General features: G+C 40.2%; 1 protein-coding gene across 3 annotated transcripts in view; it reads left to right on the top strand.

Moving 5' to 3' along the window:
• Positions 1 to 14,758, top strand: part of DNER (delta/notch like EGF repeat containing) — a 263,556-nt gene that overhangs the window by 235,388 nt on the left and 13,410 nt on the right. For all 3 annotated transcript variants that reach the window (XM_072961804.1, XM_072961805.1, XM_072961806.1), the window contains 2 exons: positions 1,531 to 1,644; positions 14,476 to 14,607. In XM_072961804.1, the coding sequence (XP_072817905.1) occupies positions 1,531 to 1,644; positions 14,476 to 14,607 (246 nt within the window). The remainder of the gene's footprint in view (positions 1 to 1,530; positions 1,645 to 14,475; positions 14,608 to 14,758) is intronic.

The following is a 14,758-nucleotide window of genomic DNA, read 5'->3' as shown; positions in this document are numbered from 1 at the left end:
GAATAGCATTGGATTTTCAAAGGTTTTGTTTGAATAAAATTATAAAATAATGTATACTTATTGTGAAAAAATTCCAACAATATAGAAATACATAATGTGACATTCAGAGTAATTCATTCTCCTTTAGGTCCCACTTCAGACATTTGCAAACACACATGCACATGCAGACTATTTTTTACACCAATGGGAACTGTTTTTGCTCTAAAATATTCTTTAATACCTCTTTTTCATTGAATGGGCACGGAGCTCCACAGAATGTTGTGCATTTCCTTGGCTGTCTGAGCTCTGTCTCAGGGAAATACTCAGCAAGCAGACTCACATTCAAGTGGCCAGCATCCTCAGATCCCAGCTCCCTCCCTGCCAAACTGGTGACCTTGCGTTCGGGTATTTGTCTCATGGTGTTGGTGTGAGGATCAGTGAGACATAAGGCACTGCACAAGGGTGTGGAGCATAGTAGGTGATGTGCACTACACGCTACTTCAGCATGTGGTGAACTGATGTGGTCTTTGAGAATGGAGTCTAGGGACAAACGGTTCCTTCTCTCCCTTGCAGTTTTCCAAGGTACAACTGGGGCTTGTTTAAATATCTGACTGCAAATCTTCACCTTCAGGACGCTGCTTATCAATTATATTGATATTTTATCTAGGCTGTCTGGCTATTTTCTGTTTCTTTTGGAGACTTAGAAAGCATTTGACCCTAGAGAAGATGTGGTGTGTATATACAATGGAATACTGCTAAGCCATAAAAAGGAATGAAATAATGCCGTTTGCAGCAACATGGATGGACCTAGAGATTATCATACTAAGTGAAGGAAGTCAGACAGAGAAAATCAAATACCATATGGTATCACTTACATGTGGAATCAAAAATATGACACAGGATAAGCTTATTTATGAAACAGAAATAGACCCACAGACATAGAAAGCAAGCTTATGGTTACCAAAGGGAAAAGCAGAATAGGGGAGGGACAAATTAGGAGTTTGGAATTAGCAGGTACAAACTACTAAACTATACATAAAATAGATCAACCAGAAGATCCTACTGTGTAGCACAGGGAACTATAGTCAATATCCTGTAATAAACCATAATGGAAATATGAAAAGAATATATACATATATAACTGAATCACTTTGCTGTACGCCAGAAACTAACACAGCATTATAAATCAACTATACTTCAGTTGAAAAAAAGAAAGCATTTATCACTGATACGTTTTATTTTTCAGAATTTTAACTTTCTGTTCCCCAAGCTTTGGGGTGTGTAATCAGAGAAGTACATAAAAGAATTTATGGTGGGACCTGTGAGCAGGTGCTGAATTTGTTATTTTCTCATAAGACGTGTTTTTGCAACAATCTAAACTCAAGGGTGGGCATGTGGACACACACACTCGTGCACACGCATGCATACACACACCCCCTCTGGGAATCAGCCTCCACACTGTTAAAGGCTGTTCAAACGTCGTCCTTTCAAGGGCCCTGGGAGCTGGAGATTCCCTAACGAGTCACCCCTTTTGTGTCTGTTTCTTGGCAGGAATCCACTGTGAAGCCTACAAGGACCCCTGCGCTAACGTCAGCTGTCTGAACGGAGGCACGTGTGACAGTGACGGCCTCAATGGCACGTGTGTCTGCACACCAGGATTTACAGGCAAGTGATCTGGGAACTGTTTTCAAATTTACTGCAAGACCCCCGAGATTGTGGCTGTTAAAAAGCCCAGACACCTCTATGCATACGTTATTGCAAAATCTGAATCCCATTGCAAAATGTAAAAGTAGGCATTGCTTGGATGAAGATCTGTTTTAAAACAGCCTACTGTGCTGTCATTAAGTGAGGCTCTTCTGAAATCAGCATTTGGTACGGACACTTGCCAAGACTACCACTGCTGTACGTTTCCAGAGCCGTAGCCTTGAAACATGAGAGATGAGCCCTGACACGAACACCTGAAACATTTCAGTGCTGACGGAAGCAGGAAGGAGAGAGGAAGGATCAAATACGTCTTCCACAGAAATTGCATTTATTTTTATTGGAAGATACAGCAGTGACTGGATTTTGAATAATGGAGAGGTGGTGGTGGTGGTGGGAAATAAGAGAGAGATGCTCTCAGTTCAGGGCTGAATTATTAGTGAAGATAAGGACGGGACAGGTGTGGGAAGGGAGACGGGATGGGGGCAGAAAACTGCCTGATGGCAACGCAGGTAGGGAGGACAGGGTTGGTTCAAGAGGAGCCTCGGTGGCCCTGGGGCTCTGAGTGGGAAGAGTCACTTCTAGACTAGGGGATCCTGCTTAACAAGCGCTCCTTCAAAGTCGCCACCCACAAGGGTTTCAGGGAGTTTTTGAATCCCCCAAAATAGATGTGAAGTGTTGTATGAACATGTACCTGCTGAGGGAAGGCTCTCAGATTATCATCAGATTCTCAAAAGGAATTATGAACCGCTGGGGCAGAGAAGGTTTCATTCTTTTCTTTTCCAGTCAAACCCAGGAGTCCAGAGCTGCAGAGTGTAAGTCAGGTCTCTGTTTTCAGCACTTTTTCAACCCACAAAAGCGTCAGGGTCAGTCTGGTTACAGGTTGGGAAGCTTGACATGTAAGGTGCCCGATAGAAGAGGGCGGCACTGAAGTTGCAGAGGAACGTTGTCATTGGCTGGAGGGCACCTTGCATGCTGAGCGCCCCCCTGCTAAGCCCCTGTGGCCACCTCCCCAGCCCTGGAGCGTTCCTCAGAGCCTGGTCCTCAGTCCATCCCTAGGGAGCCTCATTTGTGCTTCTGGGGAAGATGCCAGCACTCAAGATGTAGGAGAAGCAACTTCTGATCTTCCTTCGATTTATCTGTGTCACATCCTGCATCTTCCTTTTGGGTTTTCCTGGGACAGAGAAGTGAGCTCACTCCAGAAAATGATTTTCAGACGGTTTTGTTTATTCTGACTGGTTTATAAACACGCACAGCCATTTATACTCATCAATGTATGCAAAAATAATACTGAGGAAGCATCCTGTTTTTTTATTTTTTTCTCAGACATTTATATCCCACAGACAATAAAAAGCATGGAAGAAAAATGAGAAAATATAGAGTTATAGGAAAAAACCCACCCTTTAAAACTGCACTACTAGGAGAAAGCATTGTTAAAATTTGGATACATTTATCCAGGGATTTTCCTGAAGATCTGTGTGTGTATAATATGTAGTGTGTAGTGTAAATCCATGTACTTGAACATAAGAAGAACCATGCTGCTCGTACTATATTGAAATCTACTTTTCACTTAAAAATATATGTGTATCATAAAGCATTAAGTAATGTGCTTTTGTTTTATTGTTTTTACTGGCTACCCTGTCATCCATTATGTGATATGTCATGATTTTTTAAAAAAAATCCATCTTCAGTTCAACTTGTGGAGAGTTGGGAACTTTCTCCTATTATAAACAACATCGCAGCGAATGTTCTCGCTTATGCATCTTAGTGAATATGTATGATTGTTTCTTTGAGCTTATTTCCATATTGTGCTCCAGGAAGAAGCCTAGGGCCGGTATTCACTCCTACCCAGGGTAGCCTGGAGCTTTTATTCCCTTCTCTTCACACAAATACTGAGAATTGTCCCTCTGGTGGCTCCACATTGCTATTTAAGTATTGTTTCAATTTCTAAGTCTTTGACTCCCAGTGAGATTAAATACTTTAAAAATATGTTTATAGTCATTTGTATTTCTTCTCAAACAGCTCCCTATTCCTAGCCTCTGTTTGATTTTCTACCAGATCATTCACGTTGATCTTTATTCTTGATTTGAAATAGTCCTTGAAATTAAGTATATTGCATTTGATCTGCTTTAGGTTGTAAAATTTTTCCAATCTCATTTGCCTTTTAAATATATATAAAGTATTTTGTTTTTTCCTATATGTTGTATTTTAGTTTTATTAAATTACGTCTTAATATTTTCTTTTGATTTTTTGTTTCATGCCAGAAAGACTCTACATAGCAAGAATTTATAAATATACTCCTATATTATTCTAATTACATACCTACTCAGCATTCCTCTCGGATGTCCCTCAAAGACCCCTCAAGCTCATAGATTTTCTTCTCCTTTCTTCTTTTAAATATTTGCTGGCTCGTTAAACGGTGTTACTACCACCTACGTTGTTCTGGACGGAAACTGAGAGATCACTTTGTGGTCCTCCCCTTCTCCCCCCTTACCTGCGACCAGCTGCCCAGGAGGCCTAGAAACCTCTAGACCCTTTCACTTCTTCCTGGAGCCCACACCTCCGCCTGCCCTAGAGCAGGGTCTCCCCACCCCCATTCCCCTTCACCCCTAAACATTCCCCACACCGAAGAGACCTTTACAATGAAGATCTATGTTATCCCTCCCTGCTTAAAATCACCTACTGGCGTTTCATTGTCTTTAAGAAAAAGGTCAAAGCTCTTAACTTGGGAGCTCTTAACTCAAGACCTGGGAGGTCGGGCCCATCCAGCGTTTCCAGCTTGTCCTGGGCGCCCCCTGGCCTGCTGGATTCCTGAACACCCACGTCAGGCTCTGCTCAGTCACGTTCTTCCTCTCTCTCCCCTGCCTCCCTGTCCCCTCCGCCTTCCTCTCCTCCCAGAGACGCACTCCAGCTGGGAAGTCCACCCCTAAGTGTTTCCTCTTGGGGCTCACCCTGATCACAGGGAGCAGTCAGGCTCTACCAGCTTCAAACATCGGTCTAACTTGTCTTTGAAAACAACAAATGCCTATTTCTATTCAGCTCTGGTAATTTTTCAAGCTGCAGAGGACCATAGAATATTTCCTAAAGTTGTTTGGAGAGTTGTACTATTAATGTGTTTTACAGAACACTGGTCCCATGAGATACTCCATGGAAAAAATGTCTGTGACCAGCAAAGTTTGGGACATGGTACATGCCATGTGGAGATTCAGAAAGGATGCCCACACACTAAAGGCTCTTAGTAAAGAGTCTTATGTGCCTTTATTTATTTTCCAAATATATATATATATATATATATATATATATATATGGAGGTAGTAAAGTTTATTTATTTAATTTTTTTTAATGGAGATAGTGGGGATTGAACCCAGGACCTCATGCATGCTAAGCACGCGCTTTACGACTTGAGCTATACCCTCCCCCTATCTTCCAAATATATTTGATCATAGAACTTTTCTTTTTTCCCTTAAAAAAGAGCCTATTTTGAGAAGTAGCATTCTACGAGAAGGGCTGAAAAAATATTAACTACCATCATCATGTAAGAAATGATGGTGCCTATACTCTTTGGGTTGCTACCTTGGGACTAAATATCCTTTCATCATACCTGAGGTTTGGCAAAACTTACTCTTGGCCAACTAAGTGCTCAAAAGCTCCCTAACTGACTGAGCGGAGTGAATTAGGTAACTCATTGTTACCTAATTAGACAGCCAGTCCAGTGTCACATTTACCTTATGAGACTGGCCTTTTCAGTTGAGTCAAGACACTTCACTCTCAGGCCAGCAGGTTACTCTGGGAGGTGTATGTGCTGAATTCAGGCTCCTCCTTGAAAATACACTCTCTCCAGCCATCCGAACCCAGACAGGCTCCTTACTCTCTTACTCATCATGATTTCCACACATCTCTCTCCTTAAGAACTGGCCTAAGTCCTCTCTATTTTCAGTTTTTAACTTATTTTGTGCCCACTCAAAAGAGTGGGAGGCTCTGTAATTCTGTTGCCTAGAATTATTTGGCTCAGGACCAGTAGACGGAAAGAAAGGACACCATAATGCAACCTCAATTCTCTGGGACCTGCTTTATTTCTGCCTGAAACCGCAGACTGGACCTGAGATCATTGCACTCCAACAGGGGAGCCAAAAGTTCTTCCAGGCGCATTGCCAGTCCAAACGCAATACCGGTGACCTGCTGCTTTCTCACCATAGCAGAAAGTCTACATGCATTATTAAAAGTTGCATAATGTTATCATATTTCCCTCTGTTTTCTAACTCAACTAATTTTCAATAGTGGTCTTACAGTTCACAATACAGTATTCTACAGTTTCAAGCTCATTTTCATGGACAAATGCCATCAGTGTTTTATTCTCCTTGAGCTTTTAATTTGCATTTCTTTGATGATGATCTTTCATGTGATTATTGACCGTTCGTATGTCTTACCTTACGAAGTGTCTTTTCAAATCTTTTGTCCATTTTTTTAAAAGCAGAATTTTGTTCATATTGTTGAGTTGTTAGAGTTATTTACATATTCTAGATACAAACCCTTTGTCAGGTGAACCTTTTGCTCACTCATCCCTTCTTCACGGTATTTTTGTGGGAGCAGGTGTTTTTATTTTTGGTCATCTCTGATTAATCAATTTTTTTCTTTTTTGGTTTGTTCTTTCTTTGCCTACCTCAGGATGACATTTTCCCCAATGTTTTCTTCTAGAATTTTTAAAAAATAGGTTTTGCTTTTGGGTTTAGGTTTTGAGTTAAGTTTTTGTGTATGGTGTGATTAAAAGATAGAAGTTTCTTTCTTCCCTACATGAATATCTAGTTAGCATCTTATTGAAAAGATTATCTTTTCCCCACTGAATTCCATTAGCTCATTTGTTAGGAAACAGTAGGACTATTTACGTGTCGTTTTTCCCTAGGGCTGCTTTTTTTTTTATAAATCAAACTTCTTTGAGATAATTGAAACTTCAGACTTTATGAACAGTTTTAAGAAATAATACAGAGGGATATCTTGTAGCCTTTACCCACTTACCCCCCAAGTAATAACATATTGTACAGCTGTAGTACAGTACCACACCTGGGATGCTGACATTGATACAGTCAAGATGCAGGACATTTTCATCACAGGAATTCCTCATGCTGCCCTTTAACAGCCACCTTCATTTCTCTTCCACTTTAGGAAGCTTTCCTTAATCCCTAGAAACCACTGATCTGTTCTGCATTTTTATAAAATTTCGGTATTTCAAGAATGTTTTATAAATGGAATCATACGGCATGTAACCTTTTTGGATTTTTTTTCACTCACCGTAATGCTCTAGAGATTCATCCAGATCATTGTGTGTATCAGGTTTCTTTCCTTTTATTGCTGAGCAGCGTTCCGTGGTATGAATATACCACAGTTTGTTTAACTAGTAACCTGTTGAAAGAAGTCTGGATAGTTTCCAGTTTTGAGCTGTTATAAAGAACGCTGCTGTAAACCTTCATTTACAGGTTTTTGTGTGAATGTAAGTTTTCATTTTTTTCTGGAACAGTTGCCCAGGAGGTCAAGTGCTGGGTCATAGGGTAGTTGCCTGTCTAGTTTTATAAAAAAAAAAAAAAGCCAAAATGTTTCCAGAGTGGCTTAACCATTTTACCTTCCCATCAGCAACGTATAGTGACCCAGTGTCTCTCAATCCTTGCCAGTATTTGGTGTTGACTTTGTTTTTTATTTTAGCCATTTTGATATGTGTTTGGTGATACCTTGTGGTTTTAATTTGAATTCCCCTAATGATAAATGATGTTGGGCAATTTTCCATGTGATTGATCAACATCTGTGTATCTTCTCTGGCAAAGTATCTCTTCATGCCCCTTGTCCATTTTCTAATCATATCACATCACTTCAAGGCTACCTGCTATCAGTCTGCTTTCTGACTGCTGATGTTCACCTGGGCATCACCCACGGGAGGTGGCGCTTATCAAGTTCCACCCCACCCCCGCCCCCGGAACGTTGCTCTTTCCCCCTCTTTGCTTTGAAAAGTTATTGTGAATGAACCACACTTACGGAATGGGGAGTTGTTCTCCCCCTCTTTGAGGGTAGAGGAGCCACGTAAACTCTCTGAAATTCTTCTGTATGAGAGATTTGTCTGTTTCCCCGTTTATTTATGTATTTGATTATTTATTTATATTAGTGTGGACTTGTGGATATTTATTTTATACTGTGAGTGATAATCCAAAACATTTTTATTTATTTTGTTGCTCCACGTGTTCCATGTTTGGGCCTTGAGAGCTCTTTCCGTTGGCTCCCGTGTCCCTCTGACATACCCCGTTATTACAGTGTTGGGGTGTGTGTGTGTGTGTGTGTGTGTGTGTGTGTTTGTGTGTTTGAACACTTCTGTACTCTCTGGCCCTGCAAGATGCTGTAGTCTTACCTTGTATATTTCCTGCTCCAGGCTTAGAAACAGCCATTTCTCCAAGGAATCGGTGCCTTTTGTTGGAGAATGGCCCTGGAAACTGACATCTGGGCACTAGCTGTGCTCTCGTTCCGGGGGTACCGTGGTTTCCAGGTCCTCTCAGCCGACATAGCAAGGGAATATGTGTGTGTATATCAACCTGTGCATATATTCGTATCTATAAAGATTGCCATATGTAGCCACCTATGTCTAAATTAAGCTAAACATGAATTTGTGCTGATATATCCAATTCTGATTCATTATTACCTGGATCATTCTAGCCTTCTCCCCTTATTTATCTGTAAATTCCCACACCAACAGCAAGGTACTTGGCTCCTACCATCCAACATCCATTTATTTGTTTGTTCAATTCCTATATACATGTAGAGCAGTATCAGAATTTTTTTTTAATTGTAGTCAGTTACAGTGTGTCCATTTCTGGTGTACAGTGTGATGTCCCAGTCATGCATATATGCATATATTCGTTTTCATATTCTTTTTCATTAAAGGTTATTACAAGATATTCAATATAGTTGCCTGTGCTATATAGAAGAAATTTGTTTTTTCTGATCTATTTTTATATATAGTGGTTAACATTTGCAAATCTCAAACTCCTACATTTATCCCTTCCCACCCCAGAATTCTTAACTTGTATCCTTGTGGGAAACAAATTTACATACTAGAGGACCATGCTTATGTACAGCTTCCTCTCTGCCTTTAGTCCTATGAACTCTACTCATTTCCAAAGTTATTCGGGTCAACACTGCCCCCCGACTCCTCAGTGAAATTGTTTAATACGTTCAAAAGTACAGTTGGATTACTTTCCCACAGTTTGCATTCTTTCCTAGGATCTTCCAACTAGAGGATCTGTTTTTGGTTTTGTTTTTCCTATAGAAGTACGACTTCTCAAGCATCATTTGTTGAAAAGGCTATCTTTCCTTCATTGAATTGCTTTTGAACCTTTGTCAAAAATCAGTGTGCCCGATTTGTGTGGGTCTAGTTTGGATTCTCCATCTTTCTCCTTGATCTGTGTCTGTTCCTTGCCAACACAACACAGTCTTGATTACTGTTGTTATATAAACCACTGAAATCAAGCAGAAAGATTCTTCTCAATTACTCAAAAACAAAAAAACTGTTTTACCTATAGTAGTTTCTTTGCCCTTTCATATAAATTTTAGAATAATCTTGTCTGTATCTACAAAAGATGTCGATGAGGTGTTGATAGCAATCGTGTTAAACCTGTGTATCGATTTGGGAAGAATTGATATCTTTACTATTCAGAGTCTTCCAGTCCATGAACACAGTATGTCATTTCATTTATTTAGACCTTTGATTTCTTTCATCAGCATTTTATAGTTTTCAGCATACAACATACAGTTGTACATGTACAACTAAGTATTTCTCTCTTTTTTGAGTGATTATAAATAGCATTGTAGTTTGGTGTCCAAATGTTCGTTGCTAGTGTGTAAATATACAACTAATTTTTATATGTTTATCTTGTATCCCATGACTTTGATAAACTTCTTAGTTTTAGGATTTTTGGAGTAGATTCCTTGGGATTTTATACATGGATAATTATATCTTCTGACATTTGGACAGTTTCATTTCTTCCTTTCTTATATGTATAAATTTTATTTCTGTTTATTGTCTTATTACACTGGCTAGAACTTCTGCCACTAGTTTAAATGAGTGGTGATAGGAGACATCCTTGCATTTTTCCCAGTTTTAAGGGGAAATGTCAGTCTTTCACCATTAAGTATAGTATCAGCTGTAGGGATTTTTAGATTTTTTTTTAAGTCAAATTGAGGAAATTACTCTCTATTCCTTGTTTGCTGATAACTTTAGTTACGAATAGGGTGTTGACTTTTGCCAAATGCTTTTTCTGCATCAATTGACTTATCATATGATCTTTCTTTTTTAATCTATTAATGTGATGGGTTATATTGCTTGATTTTCAAATACTGAATTCATCTTGCATCTCTGGAGTAAACCCCACTTGGTTATAGTGTATAATTCTTTTTATATATTGCTGAATCCTATCCTCTAATATTTTGTTCAGAGTTTTTGTGTCTATATTCATGAGGGATATTTGTCTGTAGTTCTCTCTCTCTTTGTGATATTGTCTTTGCCTGGTTTTGGTATCCGAGTAAACGTAGCTTCATGAAATCAGTTGGAAAGTGTTCTTATATCTTTTATTTTCTGGAAGAGATTGTATCAAATTGGTGTTAATCCTTTAAATATTTTAGAATTCACTAATGAACGCACCTGGGCTGAAATACTCCATTTTTTGGTATTTTTTAAATTATATATTCAATTTCCTTTATAGTTATAAGGATATTCAAGTTGTTTATATTGGGTGAATTGTAGTAGTTTTTTTTTTTTTTTTTGAGGATGTGGTCCATTTTGTCTTAGTTGTCAAATTTATGTGTGTAGAGTTGTTCATAGTATTCCTGTATTATCCTTTCTACATCTTCAGGGTCTGTAGTGACACCCTCTGTTTCATTCATGATATTGATAATTTATGTCTTCCTTTTTTTCTCTTGTTTAATTTTTGTTGATTTTATTCATCTTTTCAAAAAAATAGCTTTTTGTTTCATTGACTTTTTCTGTTGTTTTTCTTTTTTCAATTTCATTTTGTCCACTTGTCTAATTATTTACAGTGGGAGGGCAAGTTAGGGTGCAGTCATTCCATCCTGGTAGAAGTTCCACGTAATTCCTTAGATGCGTTTCACCTGGAGTGAAATGTTCATGCAGTATGAAAGGACTATCGTTAAAGCACCCGTTCCAGAGCCTGGCACGTGATAGGCTTATACTTAATACCAGGTATGATGATCAGGACGATTTTCATTGCTATCATTCCGTGTAGGCCCTATTAACCCGTTTAGGATTTACTAACAGCGGTGACTTTTGATTTTTTATCTTTTTTCATTTTAGTTTATCTGAGGAAAGCACGCAGAATTAAACAGGGCACTTGTAAACTTGCATAAATATTACCAAATGAAATGCCTACGATGCAGACTACCTCTTAGGAAGTCTTAGAATGAAAAGCAATTGTAAGAGATTTAAAGTTCAGACTTTGATTTCCAGCTTTAGTCAAGTAGAAATTCTTTTTTGTAGTCTCTTTACAAATGTTATTCAAGTACGACAATGATTTAAAAGGAATTGATTTTCTCCACTCAAAAAAGTAAGTGAGTCAATGAAAAAGGCATCTGGCTCAAGCCAGCAAAAGCATTAAGATTTATTAAGTCAACTATGAGTAAAGATGATATAATGCACTAAAAACTCTCCTACTAAAATAAGCTAGAATGCGTATCATTTGGAGCTGGAATGGTGGGTTGTTGAAATGCATATAAAAGCATAATACTCCTAATACAAGGAAACATAAATGAAACCAAACTTGCTACGATTTGTAGTAAATCTTCAAATACCTTGCATAAGACTGATGGCAAAATGCATGATCACTAGAGGCAGAGAGGAGTCTTCTGCTGGAAAATTTCCTGGAGTGGCTCCATCATCAGAATCACCCCATATTCCTACCACCAGCCTGCGACACAGTAAAGGCCTCAAACTGCAAGCCAGTTGGGGGGGAACTGATTCAACTAGGAGTGTATGTGTGTTAGTCTGTAAAATAAGCCAGTAGAGTAAATCTAAAGATATTTGCCAACTGTGCATTGCCACGGGGTTCTGCCAAAGCACATGTGCTGTGGAAATTAGCCGCTAGCTATTTGGGTTCCTGACTGGCACGGAGTTTTATCATAAATTAGTGTCACTGAATCCCAAGTGTAGCTCTGAGACACCATGGTGATGAAAGCCAGATGGGATAGATCTGGGACTCGTCCTGGACTCCAGCCCTTTGGTTCCTGGGTCTTAGATGTTTGATAAATGTCTGCAGAGAATGTTACCCTATTTTCTCCTGCCATCCTCTATTCCTATCAAATCCTTCCAATCCAGTGAGCCCCAAGAACAGACAATCCAAGGATCTTGGACTTCTCTCAACTCTTAAAAAGATCCAAGAGCCAAAACATGCATTCGAACTGCTTTGGACCCTGAACTTGGCAGTTACCTCCCTGGTGAAGCGCTGGACCAGAGCAGGACTGGGTGGGCTGGACTGACAGCTCTAGGACTGCCCAGAGTTCAGGGAGTTACAAGGGTTTGACACTGCCCTTAGACTTCTGGAGCAGGGTGGGGCTTTGGGATATTGCAAGGCTGTAGAAGTAGGGAGAAGTCAGGCCACTTCTGTAGTTACTGCTCTAAAGGTAGCAGAGCATCTTATTTCAGAATTTGCAGTATTCAGATTGCCAGCTAACAAAACAATTGTTTAGTAAATACTTCGATTAAGCTTGTCTTCCTAAATGGATGGAAAGCAGTGCTGATATGTGTATTTGTCAAGGCCTTTGGTTTCATCTCTTTCATGTTTCTCAGCACGTTCTTCTTTATATGTCTTTTCAACTGGTCTACCAAGTAATGCCATTTGTAATAGTTAGTCTGTGTTCTTTTCCAGTCAAAGCGACTGCCCCGTTAATAGAAAGACAATCTTAGAAATAGGTTAGTGAGAGGCAGTCAGTTTCATGTCTTTCCAAATGGGCATAAAGGACTGTATTTATTGCAGGAAACAAATTCACTTAGACATGACTGAATTACAGTCAGCGTAGTAGGGTCTAGATGGAGTAAATGTTTTATTGGGCGGATTTATTTAAAAATAAAATATTCAGATGCTGGGTATGAAAAACATGTGACATGAAGCAGACATGAAATATTTCAGTCTGAGATTCCTCCTCTAGAATGGTCTGTGAGTGACATATGGTGGTTTTATAAAGATGAGGTAAGCCAGTGGCAGATAGAACAGTGCATTTGAACAGTGATTAAGTAAGCCTGGAAGTATCCAAGTGTGCACTGAAACATTCACTGCCTTTGAAAACAGACAAAATACTCGATTTTGTTCCTTTGCTTTAGTCTATGACCATTGCAGTTTTAGGAGGTTTTTTTGTTTGTTTGTTTGTTTGTTTGTTTATCACAAGCTGCCAACAGCACTTTATTTTTTCTTTTCAACATCCTGTTCTGTAGCTTCCTTGGCCCTTTTTGCCCGGATGCCCAAGAGCCGGGCGTTGGCACGGGCCATGCAGAGGCTGGCAAACACCTTGACATTCTCGTCCTCCTCTTTGATGACTCTGGCCTTTCCTTCCTGTAGACATTTCATGCGGGCGTGACTGATCCCGTCAGCTGGGTGGCCAACGTGAGCTCCTCAGCAGAGCTGTCTCCCTTCTTGGGGGCGGAGGGCTTCCTGGGGAAGCAGATGAGCTTGGAGTGGTACTAGGAGTTTTCTGGGGTTTTTTTTAATATCGCTTTTTACATTTATCTAAGCAAATGGAACTATATGGAAAATTTTGCTTTTTCTCATTTTCAAACTTTAAAGACAGATTGCCTCAATTTGAAGCATCCTCTCTTCAGCTTTGATGTGATGTCTTTTAAGAGGGGTACCTATTTTGTATGGACTCACAGTATGGCTTTAGAATCACATGAAGGTGGCTTTGTTCGTGTATAACATCTAATAACAAGCTGTTCCCTGTAAGTTGTTCTTTGGACCAGCGTGTCATCAGCCCGTTTTCTGGTTTGTAAGTTTAAACCAGGCTTTCTCTGAGACGGGCAAGAATGCCCCAAAATGTTGAGTGTAGCAGGATCAGGAGCCCCAGGTCACGGTGTTCATCATGGGGGATGGACCTTGGGGAGGGGTGTGAGCTTCCCTGGGCACCGTTTCCTGGGGAGATGACGTGAGGCAGGGCTCACCCCAGATGTCACAACTGTCCTTCCTTAAGTGGGCTTGATGTTCTCCCTCAACGTTTCAGTCCCTCCCAGAGGCATATCTAGGGATTTGGAAAGAGGAGAACGTTCTCATACTTGACTCAGGCTAGGCATGCAGCTGCGCCCTAGAATTACCCAGAAAGTAGTCCGATGTCCAGACTCATACAAACACTTGGCTACCAAATAATAAAATCATAAACTGTGAGTTTTTGGCTTTCTGAGGTTTCAGAAAAATAAATAAGAAGACTCAGCTGACTCAAGCCAAAACAAAATAGGTTTAATGAAATCAGGAACCCAAGTTTGTTTCTCCAGTAAAACTTGAAAGTTTTATTCGGACGTGGGAATCGGACAAGTTCAGTAGATTAAAGGAGATTCTTTTCACCAATGTCATTTTTTTTTCATTTTTAGTTTTCACTTAAGTAAAATTTGGGGACAGTTCTGCACCGTATGCAAACAACAAGTGGGGCTGCATTGCTGGAGATCACGACCCCAGACTTCGATCTGTGCTTAGCTGGAGAAGTGATGGGGACCGCCGGGGGCCGCCAGCTGTCTCACTGCTGCCTTTTTCCCTCCCTTTATCTCCTTAGGTGAAGAGTGTGACATTGACATAAATGAGTGTGACAGTAACCCCTGCCATCACGCGGGTACCTGCCTGGACCAGCCCAATGGTTATACCTGCCACTGCCCCCATGGCTGGGTGGGAGCAAACTGTGAAATCCGTAAGTACTTCTGCAGCTCAGCCACTGGTATTTACCATTACATTTTCCTTCAGCAAGAAGAGGATGCTGACCAGGCCCAGCAGTGAGGCCCAGAGGGTACCCCGAGTCAGCCGCGCCTCCCGAGCCCCACATGCGTGCATGCTTCTGCTCG

This window comes from Vicugna pacos, chromosome 5 (assembly GCF_048564905.1).
Source record: "Vicugna pacos chromosome 5, VicPac4, whole genome shotgun sequence".
Lineage (NCBI taxonomy): Eukaryota > Metazoa > Chordata > Mammalia > Artiodactyla > Camelidae > Vicugna > Vicugna pacos.
Note: the sequence above shows the minus strand (reverse complement) of the source record. Positions and strands in the feature narration are given on the sequence as shown.